The 27,752-nt window shown below is 39.3% G+C and overlaps 1 protein-coding gene across 1 annotated transcript; it reads right to left on the bottom strand.

The window, feature by feature from the left end:
• Nucleotides 1–357: 357 nt before the first annotated feature.
• LOC113078088 (E3 ubiquitin-protein ligase RNF216-like) lies at nt 358–27,476 on the bottom strand. Its single transcript, XM_026250383.1, has 17 exons — nt 27,378–27,476; nt 26,509–26,649; nt 26,271–26,407; nt 24,246–24,830; nt 23,678–23,754; nt 23,476–23,578; nt 23,202–23,363; nt 22,419–22,533; nt 22,086–22,222; nt 21,892–21,942; nt 21,557–21,694; nt 20,802–20,950; nt 20,457–20,535; nt 5,529–5,626; nt 3,737–3,959; nt 1,337–1,412; nt 358–1,253 (listed from the first exon to the last, which is right to left on the bottom strand). Exons 2-17 carry the CDS (start codon nt 26,573–26,575, stop codon nt 964–966), a joined length of 2,487 nt encoding a protein of 828 aa, XP_026106168.1. The 5' UTR covers nt 26,576–26,649; nt 27,378–27,476; the 3' UTR covers nt 358–963.
• Between the last annotated feature and the right edge of the window lie 276 nt (nt 27,477–27,752).

Here is a 27,752-nt window from a genome sequence, read left to right as displayed (position 1 = left end):
TGTGAATATTGCAGTGATTTTAAAGTTCATGACTCACAAGTATGAGGGGGTTAAAATTAATAATGATGTCTGAGGTCTGGAGTCAGTCAAAACATGAAATATTGTGAAACTGCTTTCTATTGTAATATTTTAAATGCAGTTCATTCCTGTTATGCCAAAGCTGAATTATCAGCATCATTGCTCCAGTCTTCAGGGTCACATGATCTTCAGAAATCATTCTAATATGCTGATTTGCTGCACAAGAATAATTTCTTATCATTATCAAGATTGCGAAACAGTCGCTTAATACCCTTGGTAAAAATTGCGATACACTTTTTCCAGGATTTCTGGATGAATATTAAGTTCAAAAGACCAGCATTAATTTGAAATAAAATTTTTGTGTGTCTTTACTGTGACTTTTTAATCAATTTAATGCATCCTTGCTGAATAAAAGCATTAATTTCTTAATACTGTTAATGTCTTTCAGATTCCAAAGTTTTGAACAGTGTAAACATCAGTAGCAAAAACTGGTCCTACATTTTGATTTACAGATCTGAAATGGCATCAATATCCATCTGAACTAATAATCTAGGCGTTTGCACGAGGAGGAAGATGTTGAGCAAGAAAAACCCTGGATGAAAAAAAAACATTACAGTGATTTGTTGACCTTCTTCTGATGACCTCACGGGGAACATCATTGGAAATCCCAGCAAAAACCAACGTATATTTTGACTGATTTCACGAACAATGTTTAAAGTTCGGTTTGTTTTATTGAACTGAAAACTAACAGGTGTTCATATGATTCACTCTTTATGCCGTTCAAAAAAAAGTCCAACAGGCATCCTGAAAACTCACCAGAAAATCAGTTTAGGTTCTGTTACAAAATACGTAGAAAAAAAACAGCGAGGGCTAACAGTTAAGACACAGAAGCCTGGATTATTTTTTTTTAGTAGTTTGAATGTGGGGCTTTGTACCATGGTGCCCTCAAAGAGGTCTGAAGAAGCGATGCGGTGGTCCATAGTGCATAGGCATATTGAAGTCAAAGTTCAGGTTACGTGGGTTGTAGTTTACTGGGGGGAGGTTGGGCAAGGGGGGCACGTAGGGGGCTGGAATGGGCTGAAGGAAAACACGCTGCGGCCCGGGCAGCATGACCTGGGGGATGAGCAGTGGGGCACGCACGGCCTGAGGAGCAGCGTTAGGGGCCTGCGGTGTCACCCGTGGGCGCTTCGCTGGGATGGGCTCAGGGGGAGGTCCCACTCTCTTCCCTGTGCTTTCTGAGGGAGACATTACAAAATATCATTAGAAACCACTGGGGTTTAGCTGGCAGACTCAAGATGTCCAGCTGAGGAACACTGACCTGATTGACTGATCTTCTTATTTAGCTCCGCTTCCCCTTCTTTCTGAATCTCCTGAATGATTCGCTCGTCGTCTTGCTGTGGATTGAAAAAAGACAGAAAGTGAAAGGTGGGAGAAGTAGAGAAAACAAAAAAGCCTTTCAAAAATGGCACGGCAATTAGGCTCTCCGGTTACTGTTCAATCATGTGAAAAGACCAGCAAACCCCGCCAGAAACAATCTGATGCCCATGTCCACGTCACACCACAGCCTGGACCAAAATGGGACATCAGATGAACTTGGGAGGAGTCCACTTCATCAGTCAAACACAAAACAGCTCAAGTTCATCAGTCTGCCTGGTGCACGGTGCCAGGTGATTAGGCACGGCTGTGAATGGAGGGGTAATTGCAGCCCCCGGGCTGCCAGCGGGACGGCACCCTGACTGCGCTCTTCACACAGAAACACCATTCAAATGCCTTAATCGCATAATTAGTGGAACTCCTGGATCAACCGGAAAGGGATTTCTCACTCATGCTCACTGTATAGGGATAGTTTCCCCCAAAATGAAAGTTCCATCACAATGTACTCATCCTCAAGTTGAGCCAAACCCAAAATGCTATTGTTGCCACATACCAACAAAAGGAAGAGAGCGAGCAGAATGTCCATTCTTTCTGATGGTGAAATCAGGGACAAACACTAGCTCTTCAGTTACACACCGGTCGTGGTACATATGAAGTCCGAACCAAAGAAATTCAATTTCTCTTTTTATATGGTGCGGAGTAGAGCTGAGCAATTTTTTTTCTAGCATAACTTGTGATGTATGAAAACAAAATAATTGAGATATTGGGCCACATTCCATTCCACAATGATGCTTTTGTGTTATAAATCCAGTGTAGTGCTTTCCTTCACAGCGGGCTGCTTTCACCCAAATATATTATTTATAGAATAATGGAATACAAATAAATATATATATATATTTTTTTTCAGCCAAATTATATTTCAAATCCACTATTAAAAGCTTTATTTTAAAAAGTATATAAATGATTGATGTTTCCATATCAAAAAATAATTATTACTATTTGTCAAACAAGCAGGATCAATGCGTAATGCATAAATTACCAACATGATTTAGAGTTTAAATCTAGGGTGTAAAAAAAGAAGAACATTCTGCTAGATAACTTTTAAAATTAATAAAAAGAATAAGTTAAATGAGAATAAGTAACGTATTTTCCGGACTATAAGTCGCACTTTTTTAATAATTTGTCTTGCCCTGCGACTTATAGTCAGGTGCGACTTATTTATCAAAATTAATTTGACATGAACCAAGAGAAATGAACCAAGAGAAATGAATCAAGAGAAAACATTACCGTCTCCAGCCGCAAGAGGCCCCTCTATTCTCCTCGGTGCTCCTGTAGTCTACACTGAGCAGCATAGAGCGCCCTCTCGCGGCTGTAGACGGTAATGTTTTCTATTGGTTCTTGGTTCTAAATAAATGCGACTTATAGTCCAGTGCGACTCATATATATGTTTTTTTCCTCATGACGTATTTTTGGACTGATGCGACTTGTACTCAGGTGCGACTTATAGTCCGAAAAATATGGTAGATGATTTTCACCATTAAAATCTTAATAAAATATTTGTGTATTTTACCCATCTACTAAGAAGGTATTTATAACAACCTTTTATGATTAATAAATGGAACAATAACCAGCATGATGTGAAAAATGAATGAGCACTTTGTGCTTTAGTCATGGCCTGCTGAGTGCTATGTCTTTATCGCTCAGTTTGCGATTATATAATATGTGGCTAATGCATGACAGTTGACTGCGGTAGCAGCAGTATTCCTGCAGTGGAGAGCTCTCAGCACTCCTAACCCATCAACATGCATGAGAAGCAGCATGCTCCACTCGTGTTATACTCATGAAGAGTCCTGTACACAAAACCAACACAACTCCATATCATACCTGGTGTTCATCCTAAAACTGAATCACTCTTATTACAAAAAATCTATCAGTGCAACACAGGTTAGAGATGATAATGTATTACAATTTATTCTCTTGAAAAACAATGCTATTCAAATGTAAATGCTTTTGTCTGTTAATTATAAAACAAAGCAAACATTTAAAAAGTAATACTTTTTTTATCTAAAATAAAAGCATGAATGCAAATGCAAATCATGTAATTTGGTCAATTAACCATTCCAGACACATTCCAAAATGAGGGTCAAAAAGTAGCAGCAAGTACATCATGTAAAAGGAGTGTTTAACGGAGCACAAATAAGCTCAGGCTAGTGGACAAAAGGTTGGAGCATGTTTTACACCAAACCTGGAGAGCTAGAAAGTAAAGGTGTCTGCTGCTTTTCAAGCTTTGAGCATGAAGGCAGTCTCTCTCAAAACAAAAGAAGAGTAGTGTGTCATGGTTTACCGTGGGGTCCGTCCACAGCGAGCACTTCTTGCACTGTCGACAGGGGGCGCCGGGTGAGCGAGCGTGCTGGCAGAAGTGGTTGTAGCCGTTAATAGGCTCACGGCAGAGGTAGCACATGAAGGCGCCGCAGCGGCACGACATCCGGTTGCAGCCCTCCGACTTTACCAGACCTGCGGCACACTTGTGGCACTTCCTGACACGGGCAGCGGTCATCTTTTCCTCACTGGCCATGAAACAAATGACACTTGAGTTCAGTTTAAATGCAAGCACTGTGATCTACCTACCGAGACAGTATTTTAAATATAACAACGTTATAGAGACAGAGCGACGAGCATCATAATCTGAAAACAATCCAGTGCTGTCCATTAAAGGGGGGTACAATGGTGTTTCATGTATTCAGAGTTGCTTACAGTGTTAAAGAGATGCGTTCTCATGCTAAACATGGCCAAAGTTTTAAAAAATAATTTAGAAGAATGACTGAGAATTTCTGTGCCGAAAATCTTACTTCCGGGTTGGTACAAGTTTCGACAGTTTTTTTTTCGATCGTGGATCTAATGACGTAGATGATAATGGAACTCCTTCTATGAGCATTTCTCCCTGAAAAGCGCGCCTGCGCACAAGAACTATGTTTTTATAAGCTGTCGACTCAAAACATTTGCATTTAAGGACACAAAAGTAGAGCGCAACATGTCGTGTTACTGTAAGAACTACACCCACTAGAGGGAAACGTAAGTGGCGACAGGAAACATTCTTTGTTTGTAACATGTCAAAAGATTATTTCACCACCCAATGTGAATCTGAGAGGAGGAGATGTATTAAGAAACTCAATTGTATTGCTCTATGTCAGTGTCCCTTTTCCTAACCTTCCTTTGGTTTGATAAATGATCCAAATGAACGCCCCAACGTGAAATACACCGGCATCTGCTACTATTTGTGTCCTTAAACTCTATTTTAATTTTTTGGGGTCAACAGCTTATAAAAACATAGTTCTGGGGTTTTTAAGCTCGATTGTTGTACACCTCGTCACACAGCAGCTTTCAGACATTGTTCTGTTTTTTGTTATAAGTCAGAAATGACAAGGAGGCAGCTTCCTGCAATACAAAGTCAATGGAGAGCGTTGGATGGTTTTCAGATTATGATGTGTGTCGCTCTGTCTCTATAATGTTGTTTTTAATGTACTGTCAGCATTCAGAAAATATGTCATTTATGCCATTAACGACTTAATTCTTAAACTAATTCTGTATTTAACATATAGAAATCATACTGGTATTGAACCATTATCTTGCTGTATCATATAAATGTGAAAACACAAACTGCCTTTGTGACACCATACTTAACTCAATCGCCCAGTCAGGGACACTTTCCTGTCTCTATAAATGTTGGAAACAGAAAAGGTTCGGGGTAAACAGGATGCACAGTCTTTGATTCGTGTGTATGACAGGAAGGAAGCCCGGTGACCACATCCTGTCCAGTCCAGATACTGAGCAGTAGTGATAGGCTCCTTTCACACTGCATCAGTTTACACAGACACCCACGCTCCAGTTCACTTCCTCATGAAGGCCCGCTGCACACAGGGGCAGCTCTGGATGATGGGTATTTGCAAACATAACACTCAAGGGAATCCATCAAATACAGCGAGTGTTTACCCTGCCATGAGAAAGGCCTGGGGAAACAGCTGACTCAGCATCAGGGATGCTAATGATCTCCCAGGTGGTTCGCTACACTATCGAGTACCCTCAATAGTGCACGGATGAATTATTAACAAGCTAAGAGTTTTCAGTCAGGCACTTACAAGGCCACCCGCAGCCGGATCTCGTCCCTCTCCAGCACCTGCTCACAGGTCTTTCCTGCATGCTCCTTCCACACCACATGGCACTTCCTGCAACTCTCCTGAGGAAGGGGACACAAATAAGCATCTGTGTTATTGATCACAATTGAAAAGCACAGGGGAAAGAGAACACCTGCACTACATTTCATACATCCAGTAGAAAAAAAGGGTCACATTTCTGTTGCTCAGTCACTTGTTTATACAAATCCGATTCCAAATAAGTTAGGACACTGTACAAAATGTGAGTAAAAAAAGGAACAGAATAATTTACAAATCTTAAACTTATATTTTATTCAAAATAGAACATAGATAACGTATCAAATGTTGAAAGTGAGACATTTTGAAATGTCATGCCAAATAATGGCTCATTTTGGATTTCATGAGAGCTATACATTCTAAAAAAGTTGGGACAGGTAGCAATAAGAGGCCAGAAAAGTTAAACGTACATATGAGGAACAGCTGGAGAACCAATTTGCAATTTATTAGGTCAGTTGGCAACATGACTTGTAGTGTTAATTTCGTCACCTATTTTTAATTTAGTCTTAGTCTTGTGCCAAATGTCCTTGTTAGTTTTAGTCATATTTAGTCATTCACATATCTTATTTTGTTAGACAAGTTTTAGACGACTAAAAGTCTCATCATTTTAGTCTAGTTTTAGTCAAAAGAAAACTCAAGGTATCTTAGTCAAGTTTTAGTCGACTAAAAGTCTTTTAATTTTAGTCTAGTTTTAGTCAAAAGAAAACTCAAGGTATCTTAGTCAAGTTTTAGTCGACTAAAAGTCTTTTAATTTTGGTCTAGTTTTAGTCAAAAATTTTTAGCCTTTCACAAATCATAATTACCTGACAAAATACACTTGTTGAATGATTTTTGTTGAATGCAAATGTTAAACGTGTCTGGTTTTCAATTTCTGATTTAGGAGACACTTTCACAAATGATTAACCTGATCAAATTTTTTTACTTTATTGATACTGCTTTTAATCTTAATGCAAAGACTGCAATAAGCTGTCATGTACAATAAAAGAGCCTGCGCAGCGACAGGAAATATAAATTAACACAAAAGCTTGCCTAGATGGTGGAATTTATTAGATTTTTTTTTTGACCGCTGCTAACTATAACATACAACGAGTCTCTTACTTCGACCTAGCAGGTCGTTGTCGCTCGTCATTCGTGTTTGCTTCGGGTGTTGTGTGTTCAGCAGTTTCGGAGTGCGCGAAACTGCTTTTTGAGCAACAGCGCAAAGCCGCGAACTCGTTCTGAATATTTTAAAGCTGTAACAGCTGATGAAAAACCAGAGATGATAGTAGATGAAAATGAAGAGAGATTTTATCTTATTTTTTATTATATCTTGTCTTTTTTCGGCAACAATAATGCATGTTAATTTAGTCCAAGTCAGCGTTTTTGGACAGTGGTGCAGTCTTGTCATCGTCTCGTCTTAATCGTGAAAAAAAAAGGTCGTTGACGAACATATTTCGTCTCGTGTCGTCTGACGAAATTAACATTAACTTGCATGTAAGCCTCTCAGAGTGGCAATGTCTCTCAGAAGTCAAGACGGGCAGAGGATCACCAATTCCCCGAATGCTACGCTGAAAAATAGTGGAGCAATATTAGAAAGGAGCTTTTCAGAGATAAATTGCAAAGAGTTTGAAGTTATCATCATCTACAGTACATAATATCATCCAAAGATTAAGAGAATCTGGAACAATCTCTGTGTGTTAGGGTCAAGATTGGAAAACCATACTGGATGCCCGCGATCTTCGGGCCCTTAGACGGCACTGCATAACATACAGCAGCGGTCCCCAACCTTTTTAGCGCCAAGGACCGGTTTAATGTCAGACAATATTTTCACGGACCGGGCTTTAAGGTGTGAGGGATAAATACAACAAAATAAAATGATACGACTGGCATAAAAACTGTGGTATATTGTAAATATAGTAATAAACATGAATCCACTGTGTATTCTTATGCAACTTTATTAGCAGCGTAACATAACATCACGCCAAAACATAACATGAATAACATCCTCTCGCTCACTGACTCAGTGACGTTTAAACATGCCTTAAAAATATAAGATACTGTAAAAATCCACCACTAAAAATCCACTGCAAAATCCACCACACAATCCAGGCAGGGTTGTGCCAGTGTTGTTTTGTGTCGAAAATGTAAAAAAAAAATATATAATGAGCGAGTACATCATGAATCTATTTTCCCAAACTGTGTTTTTTCTTTTCCTGAATCACTATGGTACCCTTATAATAAGTGTTTATATTCGGATTATTTTAGTCTGGTTATGCTCGGCAACGCTGCAGAGTAGCACAGTTCCTGCTTGACTCGCCATAGATGTAAACAGAGAGAAGTAGCTCCGGCTACTATGTTCTGCGCTAGACGCGAGCGCCAAAAGTTACCGACTGCAGCTTTAATGTAAGTTATTTATTCTTTCTTGTGCGGCCCGGTACCAAATGACGCTCGGACCGGTACCGGTCCGCAGCCCGGGGGTTGGGGACCGCTGACATACAGGAATGCTACTGTAATGGAAATCACAACATGGGCTCAGAAATACTTCCAGAAAACATTGTCGGTGAACACAATCCAACGAGCCATTCGCCGTTGCTGGCTAAAACTCTATAGGTAAAAAAAGAAGCCACATCTAAAGATGATCCATTAGCACAGGCATTTTCTCTCGGCCAAGGCTCAATTAAAATGGACTGTGGCAAAGTGGAAAACTGTTCTGTGGTCAGACCAATCAAAATTTTAAGTTCTGGGACACCATGTCATCTGGACTAAAGAGGACAAGGACGACCCAAGTTGTTATCAGCTCTCAGTTCAGGAGCCTGCATCTCTGATAGTATTGGGGTTGCATGAGTGTGTGTGGCATGGGCAGATTACACATCTAGAAATGCACCATCAATGCTGAAAGGTATATCCAAGTTCTAGAACAACTTATGCTCCCATCCAGACATCATCTCTTTCAGGGAAGACCTTGCATTTTCCAACATGACAATGCCAGACCACATACAGCATCAATAACAACAACATGGCTGCATAGAAGGATCCAGGTACTGAAATGGCCAGCCTGCAGTCCAGATCTTTCACCCAGAGAAAACATTTGGCACATCATAAAGAGGAAGATGTGACAAAGAAGACCTAAGACAGTTGAACAACTAGAAGCCTGTATTAGACAAGAATGGGACAACATTCCTATTCCTAATCTTGATCAACTTGTCTCCTCAGTCCTCAGACTGTTATAAAAAGAAGAGGGGATGCCACACAGTGGTAAACATGGCCTTGTATCAAACTTTTTTGAGATGTGTTGATGCCATGAAATTTAAAATCAACTTATTTTTCCCTAAAAAATAATATATTTTCTCAGTTTAAACTCAGATATGTCATCTGTTACTGAAATTTGAAATATTGAAATTTGAAACTTCCACATCATTGCATTCAGTTTTTATTCACAATTTGTACAGTGTCCCAACTTTTTTGGAATCGGGTTTGTACATACGGATGGAGTCGGTGTTCCCAGCATTGTTTCAGAGGTGCATATTGCTTCCTTCCCCATGCATAACGCTCTATGACCCTTCTGGAATTAATCCCAATGTAGATATTGGCAACCAACCAGTATTACTGTACAAAACATAACCGCACATACAATAGCCAGAAAATATAAATATGAAACGCAGCAGTGCTGGCATATCAGCTGGTGTAAGAATATACTGAAGTGAATGGTTGTCTTCCTCTGTGCCGTATGATGCTATATTTTATGTGTTAGAGTGTACTAGGCGGTTTGCAGCAATGCTATGTGGTTATCAAGGTGTTTTTAGTGTTGCTATTCTTAATTCTTGAATGCACTTGCAGTTTGCACAGACCATTATTAGCTTGGCACAAAAGACAGCGCTGCATGAGCTCAGAACAAATGTGTTAATGCTTGCCGATTGGTCTCGATCACAAGGCTACTAAACATTGCTGCAAAATCGAGTAAAAAGCATTAGAGTTTGGCACAGAGGTCTCACACACACAAACCACAAATGTCACCCTGATTTGAACTAGTTTAAAGCCAGATGACGTTCTCTAAACTTACACTGAAATAACTAAATGCCATGGTGGCATTTTAGATAGAACAGAAATCATATTTATAAATATATGTTTGTGTGTGTGTGTGTGTGTGTTGCAATATTAGAAATTGCTAAATTAAGGTGGGTCAGTAAGGTCATATAAAACAGGTAGGAAAAAGACATGGGCTTACTGCAAAAAAAATATTGAAATAACTGAATAATTAAATAATACAGTACTACAGTGATTTGAAAAAAAAATGTATATACAAACCTACATATCTATAATAAATTTCAACTGTATAAACTTGGTGTTTATACATGAAACTATTTAGCTGTTTTTACATTTTTAGACAGGAGTACATCGCAAAAGGATGATCATATCTGGGGCATCTAGTACTTAAGGCCACTTCCAATTCGATATTTGGTCCCTTGATAGGAGGCACTTCCCTCTTTTAATTCAATTCTGTGTGATTTTTTTGTCCATTTTATGTCCATGAAGTGAAAATAGTTTCCTTTACAAACAGCAGGATTTGAATAATTAATCATAAGCCTAGAATAAACAAGTGTTACATGCATATAAGTCTAATAAGTTAGAGGTTTAATAAGTATTATAGGTTAGAAGTTTATTCACATGCCTAAATGCAATGCTATGCAAGAATGACAAATAGCTTGCCTTGCCTTGTGAGAAATCGTGGCCTAGTGGTCAGAGAGTTTGATTCCTAACCCTAGGGTTGTGGGTTCGACTGAGGTGTCCTTGAGCAACGCACCGAACTGCTCCCCTGGCGCCGAAGAATAAATGGTGTGTGTTCATGGTATGTGTGTGTGTGTTCACAGTTTGTATGTGTGTGTGTGAGTGTGCACTTTGGACGGGTTAAATGCAGAGCACGAATTCTAAATATGGGTCACCATACTTGGCTGTGTGTCACATCACAAACAAACAATATTTATAAAGAAATGACCAGGGCCCAAAATCTGACAGCAAAAGGCTACAGAACTGTTCATTAGAATTACAAATAACAATAAACTAATCTAATCTAAACTGTCTGACATGGCTGTTTGCTTTTATAAAATAGCATATAAAAAGCAGTTAGCGCAGACTGAGGGTGAACAGCCCTCCACTCTGGAAGTGATTCCTCATCTGTCTGGTTGCCTAGGAACAACATTTTCATCTGTTCCATTTTAGCCATGCCTGCCCACAATGCTTTGCCTTTCAGCTGACTGGAAAGGACATCCGAGTGCAACATGCAGCTAAAGCTCTACATTCAGCACATGAAGACCATGTAAACGCCTACGCATTTCACAGCCACACAGCTGGCTAGTAAATTAGGATGTGTTTGACACGTCTACATCTGCTAGAGTCTGTTAAAGACTGCTGACAAGTAGAACATTTCCAAAATAGCCAAGCTGCATGTATTTTTAAAATAAATATTAGCCATTTCTTCCAGCGATGGAGAAGCAGCACATGTCTTTCTCTAATCCCGTAACCCATTGTTGCCTGCTATAAGTCCCCAAGGTAAATACCATTAGCATAAATAATTAAAGATGAAGCTGAATATTAATGACAGTGACAGATGATAAATGACAGCTTAGTGTGATGCAGAAGCCCTTAGAACAATTGCTCCTGCCCCTTGGTGTCAGGAAACGTACCTACATGATGAACTACACTAGCTAAGTGACTTCCACAGAAATAAACTTATGAAATACAGCCTCAGGTTGCATGTTTTAAAAAACATAAATCATCGTTCATCAGTACTGTTGTGTAAAAAGCTGTACCAGAAACGGTGGTGGAAATGGTGAATGATGCGCAAAGATCTGGCCAGACAATAGCCATGGGGCGTGAAGTGTGAAGCATGGAGACATTAGGAGGTGTGACCTACAGTCCCACAGTGATGTGCTGCCCCCTAGTGGAGCACAACAGCAGGGCATGGGAGGGCCAACACCTTCAAATGAGGAGTCTTTGAAAAATATTTCATTTTACAGATATCATTCTCATATTTGAGACCGCTCATGGTCAGACTAGACAACAACAATATCAAGATCCAAAAGTTTATTTAATAATCAATTATTTAAATCACATTTAATAATCATTTAATTTACTTACTAAAAACAAATTTCAAGCCAAAATAGTAGTGTACCAAAAAACGAAATACATTTTTTGTATCTGAAAAAAGTTTAATCAAATAGTTAAAACTTGTTTATTTAATAACTAACACACACACACACACACAAAACAAGTGCCATATAAACATTTGATTTGAACATGGGTTATTTCAACTTTTTAATGATAAGCATGTTCCAACTTTCTTAAAATTCATTCTTAAAATATTAACGTTTATTCGGGTGGCGATAATAAAAACTTAATTTCATGACAGATTTATTAAAATATAATGAATATGCATTATAGTGACTATTTTTTAAATGAGTTATTTCTTCTAGCTAATTTCGTGTCTAATATAACTGTGTGCGCGTGTGTGTGGGTATATATATATTAGGGGTGTAACGGTTCACAAAATTCACGGTTCGGTTCGATACGATACACTGATGTCACGGTTCGGTTCGGTTCGGATCGATACGTTTTAGATACAGCAAAATGTAAAAACATCTCAACTTTTCAGAATGCCGCAAGCGCACCGCGGGTCATGTGACAAGAACCAACCAATCAGCTTCATCCTTTCCCGTAACAACGTTGAGAGCTCAGCCAAGATGAAGGAACAGCTGATCATAGTTGTATATGGATTGCAATTTTGAAATAAATTCAGTAGCAGAGCTACTGCAAGCGATTTTTAGAGCTGCAAATCCATTTATCCTTCGCTGAAATTTCCGCGTCTCATGGAGAGAGCACGTCATTGTTGCTTAGCAAAGACAGACGCCTCATGAGCGCTTCTGCCCAAGCGCTTTGGAAAGGAGGAGAAAGACGCGCTTAGCGTTTTCCACGCGTTTTTAGGCGCGATATGTGAACGGCCCCTAAGGCGCTCGCTCACTCAGCACGCGCTGAAGGCTCGTTGCAAAATGTCTAATGCATTTAACAGACCAGAAATATAAGATCCTAAAATAACCAACAGGTCTGGTGTTTGGGTTGGATTCCCTGTAAGCTATAGTGTCTAAATGCTGCAGGGATAGTTTGCTGCGTGCATGTTTCTCCTTTTTTTCGTCTTTTCCCAGATAGTACTGACGCATATATCCCAGATATTCCCGCTGGTTTTTTTTTTTTTTTTTTTTTTTTGTAATCCCGCTGGTGTACCCTGTCATGTTGCAGATGCGACATACCGTTGTTTTTTTATCCACCACTCTCTTGCCATCACCATTATAGCTTAAAGGGAATCCAAAGTGCACCCAAACACCAGACCTGTTGGTTATTGGAGGATCTTCTCATTTCTAGTCTGTTAAACGCATTGGCTATTTTGCAACGAGCCTTCAGCGCGTACTGAGTGAGCGAGCGCCTGCTGAGTAGCCTAACATAAACATATAAGATGGTGTTTTTTTCTTCTTCGGGAGTGTCAGGGGCGTTGCCTGTTACGTTGTTTGGGTTATTGGGCTACCTTGTTGAACGCATATCATTATATTTCTTTCTCTCTCTTTTTTTTTTTTTCAAATATAATTAATTACTCCAACGAACCGTTCGGTATACATAATGCGTACCGCGTACCGAACCGAAAGCGTCGTACCGAACGGTTCAATACGAATACGCGTATCGTTACACCCCTAATATATATATATATATATATATATATATATATATATATATATATATATATATATATATATATATATATACATACACACACACACACACACACACAGACATATAATATATTTATATATACACACATACATAACATCACATTACATAATTTATTACAAACATAATTTAGGTATATTTTTACATCAAAAAGTAGGATTATGATTTATGTTGATTTATTTTATATTTATATATTATGATTATAATTTTCAGATTATGAATTACTAACGGTTTAAGTGATTATATTTTATTATTTAAAAAAAAAATGTAAAAAGAGATTCTGAAAATTTGAAACATTAGAGGTTAAATTAACTTTTCTTGGGCTTAGATCACTGAATGGCGTGTTTTTATGTGCACAGATAAAAAAAAAAAAGAGTTAACAGGAAGTGACTGCGGCTCTCAGTTTAGGTGACTCTCACCATCAGGAGTGTGAACACACACTGGTGCCTCGGTTTATATACAGCACTAAAAATACAGCGGTGACATCACACTGACATCATCACTCCAAACATCACTTCCTGGTACAAAGTATACCTTGCAAGGCCAGGCTGACGCTTCCTGTTCAGCAGGGCGCACACTCTGGAAACGGGGCGGAGTCAGTATCAGATTCACACAGGTCGCCCCTGTTTTGCAACAGTTCTTATCCGTGTTGGCAAACACTGCAGATTCCTTTAAAGCAAGTGTATGACTTTAAGAGCTTAAGAGCAACCAAAGAAATTTACAACCCGCTTAACATGACTCTTTCTTGATCTCCATCTACTACAGAACTGAAAAAAAAAACGTTTTCTTGCCGAGAAAGACATAGCTACAGTGCCATGAATCACAGTGCTAAGAAAAGTGACTTTGCAGATGTCATTTTTCACTAAAATACTGTTTCACATGAGCCACAGGAACCTTCCAACCACACAGGATGCGTGTAGCGTTCGTCTGTACCTGCATAAGCGTCTGTTTTGTGTAATAAAGACAGAAAATGGTTGACGTCTAGCATAGTGATCAAAGTACCACAACAAACTGGAAAAACAGCTTATGTGACAAGAGGAAAACGGCTTTAACGGCAAGTCTTTATCTCAACAAAACATGCCCAAGGTGACAACTGTGGTCACGCCACATATTCTTCTAACATAAATCTGACTCACCAACACTAACAAGCCCTTCTTTCCTGTTAATCGCTGTGTGCAGACTTCTCATTTAAGCTGAAACCTTACAACCTGAAACCACAGCTAAAGGTAGTCACGCTAGTTTTATCTTGACTGAACATATTTTGGTGTAAATTTAGTCCATTCTGTTGGACTCCCGCTTTCATATCCTCCTCTGATGGAAAAGCCACCAGCATTCATTGATTTAATGTTTCGCATTAATGTTAAATGCCTTGACTAAACTTGGTCAGGACAATCTGTTAGTTTGCATTCAAATCTGGTACTCAAAAACTGTCTAACCCTAACCTGTGCGCTCAGTGATTATATTAAAACAGCATGAAAATAAGCATTTTACTGTCAATTCTAATAATCACAACAGCACTATCAAAAGAAAAACAATATTATGATTTCTGTCATGACATCTCCACTGCATATGTGGCTAGTTCTCCAAAGTAAAGCGGCATACACTAGGACAAAGTGTGAACTGTTGCAACATCCGTTGAGGCCCTCTCTGTTGCTTCTCTCCTGAACAGCCGTGCCGCAGCAGGCCTTATAAGGCAGAAGAGGAGATTTGCGGAGCATCTGATTGGGGGGCTGCTTGTTCTGGAGAAGCACGGGCCTGAACGAGCCTCAGGGAGAGATCGACACACCCACAGCGCGTGCTAACACACACAAACATCCCTAAGCCCAGGCTTCATATCATAAAGCTAGAACAGAAAAGAGGTTTTGATGAAACACTCAAGATTTTAGGGTTTGGCTCTTGATAAGTGCTGGGAGGCAGGGCTGAACAAACACAGCTCCCTATAAAACTCATCAACAGAGGAGTATGAAGCATGTCTTAACCAGATCGGTTTGATAGAACGCATTCCAAACTAATACTTACTATATACACTACTGTACAACAAACGAATACCCGATGCATTGAATCAAAACTGACATTTATAATGTTTAAAATATATCACGTTACCATATATATACTGGACAGCACAACTGTTTTCAACAATGATTATGATAAGAAATGTTTCTTCAGCAGCAAATCAGCACACCAGAATGATTTCTGAAGTATCGTGTGACACTAAATCCTGGAGTAATGATGCTGAAAATTCAGTTTTGGCATAAAAAATGTGAAATTATATTAAAATGGAAAAGAGTTCTTTAAAATTATAATTATAAAAACTGTCATACTGTATTTTTGATCAACTCAGCCTTGGTGAGCAGAAGAAACTTGGCAACAAATTTGACCAAGCACAAACATTTGAATAGTAGAGGATTTTGTATTATTTATATGAAAATTACTGTAAATATGATACTACTGAAAAATCTTGGATTTGCATGCTGCTGCTGTCTATTAAGGCAATCTCAGAAACATCATGGCTTTCATGGAAAATATAAAGTGCAAACAAAAGCGCCCCAACTGAGCCAGAGAGTAGGGAATGCTGGCAGATCTGCGTGTGAAAACCTCAACTAACACATCCAATCACAGAGAGAAAACACAGCATTTTTGGAAATGTACAACCCTAAGGAAAATAAGAAAAAATCTGGGTCAAATATGAACTGTACCACATTTCAAATTTGAAGGATCTGGGTCCAGCCAATGAACGTCCTTGATCCACAACAAGGGCTGGGGCTACAGAGGCAGTGGAGAGGGGAAAGTGTGTCAGTTATACAACTTCACCGAGGGAAAAGAGTGAAGAGAAGGACAGAGGAGAGGATGTCTCCTCACCACTGAGGACAGGAACTTGAGGGCACACATAACCACAGACAAATAGGACATCAGACAGGAAAAAGACAGGAAGGAAAAAAACTTGTGCTGTTAACAGGGGAACTGGGATTCCAGAGTTTTCCACAGCCGACTGGACAAATGTGGGCTAGACAGCTGCAAAAAATCTCCAAACACAATCAGAATTTTTTTTCTTTTTCTTTTTTAAATGGTAGAATATGGGGCCAGTAACATTATATGGAACTGTAACACAAACATTAGTCATATGTAAAAGTTTTCAGGTGATTGGGCAAAAGATTTCTTGTAGTTTTTTTTTATTCTTGATGTTTATGCCTTTATTATGATAGGATAGTCTGGAGCTCACAGCAAGTGAAGAGAAAGAGAGGACGTTGACATAATTGGGAAAGGTCCTCGAACTCGGGACGCCTGTAGCACAACAGCTCTGTACGTCAGCACGCTTCCCACATTTTAATTGGCATCTACATTCACAATAGGGGTTGCGCACAGACTAATCAACTAGTTGACTTCAGTGCTCTACCATGACGCTTTAAGCTTGACGTTGATTAGTCGCTAGTCCTATAGAGGGCGCAACAGGACAAGAAATATTTGAAGGACTTCCACATTTACGCTCCGTTTCCAAACAGTTAAAACTACGAATAAATGTATACTCCGTAAGCTCCACAAGACGTGTGAATATATTGCTGGATGCTCCAAATTGCAATAGCTATGTACGCAGCGCTGTGTTATATGCCATAGCTGTCCACAAGGGGTATTGCACAGCTCCAGACTTATTTGTTCATTAATGATGACATCAGCAACTAGTCGACTTCGACTCGACTTTCATCACATAAAAGTCGACTTAAAAAAAAAAAAAATCAGAAGTCGTTCAACCCCTATTTCACAATGGGTTTAAATCCACCACACAAACTTGCTACCTTTTCAAAAAGTACTACTATATTCCACTTAGGTACTAATATGTACACTTTAATTATAATAAGTACCTTTAGGGGTAAGTAAGGTATAAAGGTTTACCTTTTCGAAAAAGGATAGCTTTTGTACCTTTTTTTTTTTTTTTGAAAGCGAACCAATAAAAAGCTGCTTGGTTTGAAAGTGACTTCTGCCTCAGCTGTGATTCGTACACAAATAACAAACTTTCACTGTAATTTTGCTAATGTTAGTGCACCTTAACAATAATAGTATTTCTCTTAATGATGAAAGTGATGTTAGACCATCTACTGAGAACAACAACAATGACATTTATTCATAGGGAAAACAGAAGTGTCTATTTTTACAGAACTGTAATGTACAGCCAAATGGAGTTCTGGAGAAAATGAGAAAAAAAAAAGTAAAACGAGATATTTAAGATTATTCATCATTTCTAGATGACAAATTTTGGACACTGATGATGCATAAAACTTGCACATTTATAAATTATTTTACCTAGTAGTCTAGGACATTAATGTTTTTGTGATGGTTCATATACCAACCCTTTGAAACCTACGTCCTTTCAGTTACCAGCTCAGCGGTTTAACCACTAAGCCACAGCTCTGTAAGCATTTCACTAGAATTGACCATTTATCAGGTGGTTGCCATTTTATACAGATTATCTAACCAAGAAATTTGTTCCTTAGAAGCATGGCTTTGGAAAAGTCCTGATAATGCTAGCCAAGTCAAGCACTGCTGTGCACGAGAGCCCAGTGCTCCATCTCGATAGGAATGCCATGCTGAGAGCCAGAAAGAGGAAATGAAAGTGGGTCACATTATGAAATCAAACCACACAACCATTTTCAATTTCCCCCCGTCCAGTCCTGTGACTCCACCAGGAGGAAGACGGATAGGAGGAGAAAATGGAGGTCCTGCCTGATGGCACACTTAATCTAGCGACTGTGCCGAGAGGAAGGCCAAAGACGTGGCCGTTTGAGCGGCTTCCCGTCCTGCTGTGAGCTGCTGCAGAAGTGTGAGGCGGGGTTTAGCAGTGCAATCAGCAGCAGATGTGAGGCAGAATAAACCTTCTCTGGAGTCATAGAACAAGAGCGCCACCCAATGGACAACAGGTATATGACCGAAAACACTAAAGTACTGCTACAATCCTGATCGCAGGACATCATCTTCCCTTTCACATCGGTAAGACTTGCCCAGATAATAACCAACAAAGATATTTAAAGAATAAGTGCCAATAAACCAGTGAATGATTAATAATAAATAATGTATCGTTACATCTCTGGTATGTGCTAATTTTCAATAATTCAATTATCCATTATTCCACTTACACAAACCACTTATTTTTTATATATTTAAAGTTATCAACTTTATCAACAGTTTCTGTTAATAAAGTGTGCAAAAATGAGCTTCTAATAATTTCAGCAGAAATATTTTAGCCATCATGGGGGTCTTTGAATATCGTGTTGGACAGTGAATGGCCTTCAGGTCAACTCTAACCCCTAAACAAAAAGATTTACTAAATACTCAACTGTTTGCGAATATCTAGCAAACTTACAAGAAGCCTTTTCTCCTGAGACTATAAGACTCAGAGGGATGTGGGAAATGGTCTGCTTCAAAATGACAGGAACTCAAAACATACTTTACATTAAATGACAATGAATGTATGTGTTATGTACACCCTCAGCTTTCATAATGTCTGAAAGGCACTCGAGATCACAGCCCTCCCACATGCGCTTATTACTTTAAAAGTGATAGAGTGTCAAACAGAGCTAGAGAGAGAGAAATGGAGGTTGACAGATGAATGGAAAGACAGGCCTGACACACTGCAGGCGGCTCTAGCATTCCTCTCAGGCCTGTTGAGAAAGCAGCTGTGAGTCTAGAGTCCTTGACATGTTCCCCCTGCCAGCTGAATCTACTAACACACAGACGGGCCGACAGTTCTCTGTGTCCTGGCACGGCCCGATACATTCCTCACAACCCAACACTGATAAGACTCAAGACAAAACATCAAATGTACTTGTAAACAGTGTTGGAGAAGCTACCATGGCATGAACCTTGTCCAGATACAAACTACCCTCTAAAATGTAAAACAAGAGATATTTAAGATTTCTAGAGGACAACTTTTGGACACTGATCATGCATAAAACATCACTCTAATATGCTGATTGCTGCTCAAAAATGTTTATTATTATTATGAAGGCTGAAAACTACTTAATATTTTTGTTGAAACTATAATACGATTTTTTTTTTTTTTGACATTCTTTGATTAAAAAGTTCAAAAGAACAGCATTTTTTTTTTTTTTACTAAATCTTTTGTAATATTATTCATGTCTACACCACTACTTTTGTCAAATTGAATGCATAAGTACTATTTCTAAGTTTTGCTTCATGCTTTAGCAGTGGAAGCTGGGGACCATTTTACATGACTTTACATGAATCCCTAATTTTTCCAGGTCTTCCCTGACAAAGGAAACCCTGGAACAATGCTGACCATTCTCAGGGTTGACACTTTTTTATGTTCCATGAAACTTGAATATAAATACAGCTAAAAAACTAGAACACACACTAATTTATATTGCAATCAAAACTTAGTGATACACAGCAACATTAAGCATTTTAATTTAGTGTTAAACACTATTTACTTAACACTGACCAGTGAATAATTTTTCAGTTGTTATAAAATGAAGGTTATTACTGGAAAAGTTTATAATTTTACAAACAGCTACTGTGACACTACTGAAAAATCCAGTTAAGCTAGGATCTCCTTTTAGCAGCCGCTTTTTCAGTGTGTTTTCCGAAACCTTGCTTCAAAAGAGAACAACAGGTTGTGAGTCGTGATTCATACCCCAAGGGTATAAGCCACATTCTCCGTTATCATTTCCAAAACATCATGAGGCAGTGATATCCCAGAATACTGATTCATCTAGTTCTGCTGAACTTCCCTGACCCTGGTTAAGCTTTGTTTAGGGTTCGGAGAGCTGAATATTTATAGCAGACAAGATGAATTGCTGTCTCTGCTCTTGCCCTGACTGATTCCAGCTAAGTAAACCCTGCCAATGAAAAAAATTCCATTAGTTTGACATACTCTAGCATGGTTCATTATGGGGCCTCAGACTGCAAACCACAGACTTTGCTCATCTTTTCCACGGGCCTATGGCGCCACCAAGTGACCACTGTGGGGCTCAGAAATATAGGTTGACAGAGGAAGAGAGAACTGATCCAGAACACCACAGGACTTTCATAAAGAGATCACTGCAACGATTGAATTCCACATACACACTAGTGTATCCAGGCACACGGACTAACCTTTCTGCAGCGTGGGTTTGGGCAACTGAACAGAGAAACGTCTTTATCCAACAGTGCTGGGAAGTTACAAAATGGACACCTTGAAAAGAAAGAGAGAAAAAAAAAAGTGTTCTTAGGATTTATAATGATGGATCATTTTAATCTCGAGTTTGTATAATTTGAATTTTTAAATCTAGACGTGCGTGATTTCTCATTGAGCAGCATTAACTACACAGATCAGTTGTTCACTGACAAGCTGTGCAAAACATGACCGTGGTTTGGCGCAGCTTGCAAGTGAACAATGTTGCATGCGATTTATCATGCAGCCCTAAGTCATATAGCTGTCGATCGACACATGTAACTCACCTGACCAGTTCATCAGCACAGGTGGCTGCTACGGCTTCCTCTGCCTGTCTCTCGTAATATTTACACAGAATGTTTTCAGGTAAAACCTTCTCCAGCTCACTGGTAGGGAATGAACAGGTGCAGCTCCCATCCATACAACTCAACTCCGACTACAAACACACACAAAGCACCCTTTTTAATACCAAAGTACACTACAACTGTAAAACTAAACCAGTGCTTGCATTGAGAAGCTACACTACTGCTAAAAGTTTTGGGGTCATTAAGATGCCCTTTTTTCTTAAGTGATGCATTAAGTTGATCAAATGTGACAGTAAAGACAATCTTGGTGAGGATTTCTTTCAAAAACAATGACCGAGCACACACTTCTGAATGGTAGTGGATGTGTCTAAACACACTGTATGAATTCAACTCCATTAGACATAACATATTAAACACCTGCAAACCAAGGATGACAAACAGAGCTTTTCTGAGAACTTGTCGTATCCCATGTTTTGTGCAATAATCAAGGTGAATAAACAGTATTAGAATGTAAATGAAACTCAGATGGGAGACAAATTGGGAAGCACCTAAAAAGCACAGGGCAAAATGAAACCAAAACAGGTTACCACACGGGAATTTTAAAAACACGAGAACAAGACATGAACACTGTGCACAAAGCCTGAAAACACTGTGACATAATAATGGTCATGAACGCACACACAGTTTCCAGTAATGCAATTAGGGAAGAGGCTAAACAGTCTGAACAGATGACTTACCCGTCCCGAGCCGAACACTGCCTCCTGGGCGTATTTCACCAGACACTCCTTGCAGAACAAATGGCCATCTGTACACTGGGTCATCTCCTCAAAGGCAAACTCCCCACAGCAGCAGCCACACTCAATCAACTGGCCGTCCTGAGAGCACAGGTCAAAAATGGCACATACTTTCAACATACAGTTCAGTATTATAATCTACAGCACATTACAAGGCAGAGTTTGGTCCCTCTTTTTCGGTTTTAGAGCTGGAAACACTACAGTTTTTTCTCATGATGTGGATTGACATGTCCTTTACAAGAGCATTTAAAGTACATAAACTGCCTCTTCACACCCACCTTCTGATACTGCTCCTCATTCACTTGCAAAGCCAACAGGAAATCTTCATGCTGAAAGTGGGAGAAAAACCCTATTTTATAATCATTTCAACAATTAACACCCCGTCAGCTCTATTCACCACAACCCGATTTCTTTGGGTTATTTCAGGAGGAACCATGAGAAATAAATAGAAGAAGTGTGCCATGTAAAGTACCTCAGCCATTTCCTTGGCTTTCTGCTCATAGAACTGCAGCTCTTTCACAAGCGACGGCTCCAGTGTACTCTCATTACCGCGGCTCCATCTGCGATTCTTCTCCAGAAAGTACATCTTTCTCTCCAGTTTAAAAGAAGCTGAGATGAACGAGATGCAGTGTGCATTTCACCGTTTACATGGTTTTATTTTGCGTTCAAAAAAAGAATCATATCATTCCTCTTTTAATGGTTTTGATTGCTTCCATTGTCCTCATTTATAAGTTGCTTTGGATTAAAGCATCTTAAATGACTAAATGTAATGTAAATAGAATACAAAAGATAAAGACATACACACCCTGCTCAAACTTGAAGTCTATGAATGCACGCTCATTTGGCTCCCTCCTTCTCTTCTTCTTCCCTGAGGGGTCAGTGGAGTTCTCTTGCCACTTCTTGAGGGCTTGAAATAAGGCCTTGAAAGGTTACCAAAGAGATTAATGCCACACAAATGACCAGTGGTCATACAATATGGGACTGCCAATTACATTTTACATGTAGTTTGTCACTGCTATGCTGCAAAAAGCATCTGCATCAAGATCTTCTACATCATCCTAACTTTTTCTTACATCTGCTACGATGACAATAAATTAATATCTAAATACCGTATTTTTCAGACTATAAGTCACATCTGAGTATAAGTCGCATCAGTCCAAAAATACGTCATGATGGGGAAAAAAAGTCGCATTTATTTAGAACCAAGAGCCAAGAGAAAACATTACCGTCTACAGCCGCGAGAGGGCGCTCTATGTTTTCAGTGTAGACTACAGGAGCACTGAGCAGCATAAAGCGCCCTCTGGTTCATTTCTCGTGGTTAATGTCAAATTAATTTTGATAAATAAGTCGCACCTGACTATAAGTCGCAGGACCAGCCAAACTATGAAAAAAAGACTTATAGTCCGGAAAATACGGTATGTCTCTTTTAAGTATAATGTTAAAGAGACAATTAATCGTCATAATCGCAGTTACGTGACAATTAGACAATTAGACTCCAGCCAAAACTTCTAGAACAAGTGCGACAGCCCTAGTTGAAATCAAATCAATATTTCGATCATTCACAATGAAAACGGAGAATATTTCTCACCTTTCGGGTGATTGCATAGTGTCCTTTGAGGCAATTCAGGGCCCATTTGATATCCTGACAGCTCAACATTCGGAAGTCACCCATCAGCATGTCTGCAGCTTGAATGACAACCTCTGGGCCAACAGTCTTTAGTTTGAAGTAATCAAAATAATTTTCACTTTCCTGCGTAAAACAGTGAAAAGTAAGTAAATAACACCACATTAGATGCTTATATTTAATACAATCATACACCACCACACATAAACTATGCATCTGATGAAAATGTTGTGCAAACCTGTGTCTCAGAATCATTCGTCTCGAGGAGAACACTGCTTTGTGTCAAAACTGAGTTTGCTTTTTTCGGATAATCAGGGTTTTCCAACAACAGATTGCATATTCTGTGACAAAAAAAATTAAATAAGTCTCACTAAAAAATAAATCCCATGTAAACAAAAAACGTCTGATCAAGAAATGAGCAGAAAAAGGTTTGTGCTTACACATTTAAATCTTTCAGGTCACCTCTCTCGATCAATTCTGCTACATATGCGTCCTGCACATCGGGGAAAAGGTCCATCTGAAAAGGTCAAAATAAATCCCACCTTTAAAATACAATTTGCATACTCTGATCCTTTAAAGGGATAGTTTACCCAAAAATTGTAATTCTATCATTAATAACTCACCCTCTTGTCGTTCCAAACCTGTAAGACCTACGTTCATCTTCAGAACACAATTTAAGATATCTTTGATGAAATCCAAGAGCTTTCTGTGAAGTATTGTTGAAAAAAAGTTATCTTCGTTTACTTTCAAAACAAAAAAGTATTTTCATAGCTTTGCAAAGGTGAAGTTGAGCCACTGATGTCATTGTTACATTATTTGGACCTGGGAACATTACATTTGCATTGCTGTCTATGGGAGGATCTGAGAGCTCTTGGATTTCATCAAAAACATCAGAATTTGTGTTCTGAAGATGAACAAAGGTCTTACCGGTTTGGAACGACATGAAGGTGAGTAATTAATGACAGAATGAACTAACCCTTTAACATAAAGAGCTAAAAAAAGACTCACCACCCCCTTCACCAGTAAATCAAGGGCCGTCCGGTCAGGGGTCTGCTGTATGACGGGTTCTCTGGGAGCTGAAGGTCCAGGTCTCTCATTGTCAGCCGGTGCAGGGAAACGTGCAGGAGAGAGGGGGGCCGCCGGCTGCTCGTCTCGTCTGACCTCTACTAGCACAGTCTCCTGTGGTGTCCGAGGCCTTTTAGTGGTCCTTTCAGTTCTCGGCCAGACAACCACTTTAATTTTGTTTCCCAAGTCTGCCTGACCTGATTCAGTGGTGGGTGGAGCTGAGAAAAGAGAATTGGCCTGATTCACTGAGTGTGCACTGGATGAAGGGTCCTTAGGAAGGGGCAGTTTGTCCTTAACAGGCATTGGAGGTCTGTGCAAGGCATTTTCTCTAGACGTCGAGGGTACAGCATTCTGGTCCGTGGTTAAGACACCTATGGCTTGGTTTCCTAATGTAGGATGTGCGGTGACTACAGAAGGATGATGAGCGTGTGCGCTGGTAGGATGTCCGTTGGATCCAGATGCCTGGCTTGGGAAGGTGCTCGCACCCCACTTGGCAGCAGGTCGGATCAGCTCACGATGAGGGGAGGGCTGTGCCGGATGGAAAGAGACTGTATGTTTAATACTCTCAGATTTCATTAAAAATATCTTAATTTGTGTTCTAAAGATGAACAAATGTCTTACAGGTTTTGAAACAGATGAGGGCAAGTAATTAATGACTGAATTTTCATTTTTGTGTGAACTATCCCTTTAAGACGTGTAGCGGGACACCAGAGTGCCTGTGTGGACCGATCATAGAACTGTGAATGCATCCTCAACTTACGTCCTTCACAGGAAGTGTTTTTTATTACTATAGTATTTAGTGATTTCTTTAGGATATTTCCACTGACAAGCAGGCATCATATTGTTTGTTATCACAGAAATTGCTTGCATGTCCCCATTGAACAATTATTTTGTGTAAAAAGTACAAAAAAAGAAAATTATATAGAATATATAAAATATATATAGTTTCTCTTTAGGAAACGATATATTATTTAAGCCCATGCCATCCATTTACATTTATTAAGCAAGTTTCATTCAAATAATTCAAATTAAAAAGTAATGTTCCAAGTTTCACATTCATTAATTTAGCAGACATTTTTATCCAAAGTGATTTACAAATGAGGAAAACTAATTATCATTTGTTAATTTATTTACCGATTTGGCAAGCTGTTTATTTAGCCCCGCCCACAGATTTGTGCATGGTAGGTTAAATGATAAGAGCGGCAAATGCAGGTTTACACAGAAAACTAATTATAAACTTTTTTCAATTTGATTAAGCTCCAGACAGCATCAGTCAGAATTTAGTCCATTGTTCACTTTATTTTACTGCGGATTTGTTTACAAACAAAGCACAAAACGCAGGATTTTCATGAAGATTTAAACTGAAAGACGATGCTGTGCTGACTATATGGGATTCGACAGTAACGTCACAACACAAGTGTGAGTAACAGTTTTTATTACATGATCACGATTGCTTTGATTGTTAGTACAGATCTCTAGATATGTACGGAGTATTTATGTGTTTTTTAATCTAATCTGCAATGTAAAATTCCAGGACACTTAAATTAGTGAGCGAGTTAGAGAGTAGGCGAAACGCAGTCTTGTGTATGTCTAAGTGCATTGGTTTATGGCTGTGAGGAGGTGAAGTTCTTGCAGAAGAGGTGTGTCTTTTTCAGTTGTTTTTTTTTTTCTTTTTTTTGAAGATATCTCACAAAATTCTAATCAAATTCTAATCAAATTCAAACCAGATAGGAATAACAACTGTGCAAAGTACAAAAGCCAAATGCAGATACAGATTTTTGCTCAACTATCAGTCAATATTATTAATCTGTTACCTATATATATAAGGTTATAAAGCAATATCACCAGGTCCCTGCTGACTCCACTCACTAGTAAGCTATGTTATCATATTCATAAATTCTAGCTAAGAATGCAGGGAGAAGGCAAACCAAAGAGGGACCCTGTCAATTGGAAAGCAGCTCCAGTTACCTCTAAGATGCGAACGTCCTCTTCTTCATCGTCCTTGACCACAACATGGCCATTTGGTACGAATCTGACAGGTTCATCATCAGAATCCGACGATGAAGATATGGTTATGTAGGACGTCCTCGTCCTAGCTCTTTTAGCTACCAAAATAACACAATGAAAGTGTCATGATACCGAGAATACTACTACTACTTCCAATAAAGATGAACGTGACGGCAAAATAAAGGCTTGGTGACAGTACCCCGACTGCGATGGGTGTTGAAACTAGCCAGGTGGATGACATCATCATCACTGGACTCGTCCGCCATGATAAGACACACAGACTCCCTGAGCCGTCCACCTTCGCTCTCTCACACAAACACCCATGCACACACACAGGAACCTGAAATGGGACAAGCAGAACCGCACATTCATGACATGGTGTGTATTCATCATGCTTATGACATAAACACAGTCATTGTATCTTAATGATGCACTAATACTGGATATATCTGTGCGTGTGCACGTAAGATTTCATTTCCTATTTCACACGAAGTGATGTAGTTTCCAAACATGACTGACATTTTTAAAGCACGCAAGTAAGAGATTCAAAACAACATATTCATGACCCTTACTCAGTTTGAGATCATACACAGCACACACATAAAGAGAGTTAAGTGTGTTATGTGTATCTATGATGATTCAGATCAACGCGCCTGTGACACTGCTGTCTAAATAGTCTGCTCACTAGGGTTTGAAACACAGCCTGTTAATTCCAGCAGATTGGAAGAACAACACACTAACGTTATGTGATCTCGCATAGAAGTGCTGAGAAACCCTGTTGATGTTATGAGCATTCGGTTTTCTTTGTCTTTTATAACATGTGGACACTGCCAGATCAGTAAAACGTACAGTAGGGTAAAAGAAACAAACAAATCTGTACTCGCTAAAGTCCCTAGCCTGGCTCAGCTACGTTAGCTGTTTGGCGTTAACCGACCGCGCCAGCTGATATCACTTAAACAAGACAGATTTTTATCCTTAGGCGGGTGTTTCATCCCAACTTAATGGCGAGGACGAGCGAACTCTATTATGGCTACATCACACGAAGACTGTTTAATAAACTGCACGTACCTCTCAGTCACAATATCCAGCACATCGAAAGCGTTTGATCGCCGGATATCGAAACAAACGGCCAAAACAAGCCAGCGTGTGACGTCAGACGCACATGCGTTTTGCTGTAGGTGAAGCCGCGGAGGACCATGGGGGTTGTAGTTCTCTGTTGTAAGATTTTGGATGTCCTCTAGGTGTCTCTGTTTTCCTTCTTACAGCTTTTAAAACCACTGTGATATGCCTTTTTTTTCTACTTTAGATTAAAATCTCTTAACCGATGGTCATGTTTTTCAACACGCCAGACTTTTTCCCCCAATTGCTTGGATACACATAAACATTAGAAAATTAGTTAAATGCAAGTAATTAAAAATTAACATAGTATTTCCGTTCCAAAGT

The sequence above is a fragment of the Carassius auratus genome, unplaced genomic scaffold (assembly GCF_003368295.1).
Source record: "Carassius auratus strain Wakin unplaced genomic scaffold, ASM336829v1 scaf_tig00024173, whole genome shotgun sequence".
NCBI lineage: Eukaryota > Metazoa > Chordata > Actinopteri > Cypriniformes > Cyprinidae > Carassius > Carassius auratus.
Note: the sequence above shows the minus strand (reverse complement) of the source record. Positions and strands in the feature narration are given on the sequence as shown.

What these genes read in the sequence shown, in the direction of transcription:
- LOC113078088 (XM_026250383.1), bottom strand. Translation starts at nt 26,575, where the DNA reads ATGGCGGACGAGTCCAGTGATGATGATGTCATCCACCTGGCTAGTTTC. An exon ending in CAGTGTTCGGCTCGGGACGG is followed by an intron (nt 20,951 to 21,556) that starts GTAAGTCATCTG and finishes GTGTGTTTGTAG; the next exon opens with TCGGAGTTGAGTTGTATGGA. An exon ending in CAAACCCACGCTGCAGAAAG is followed by an intron (nt 5,627 to 20,456) that starts GTTAGTCCGTGT and finishes CCCCTTCCTCAG; the next exon opens with GAGAGTTGCAGGAAGTGCCA.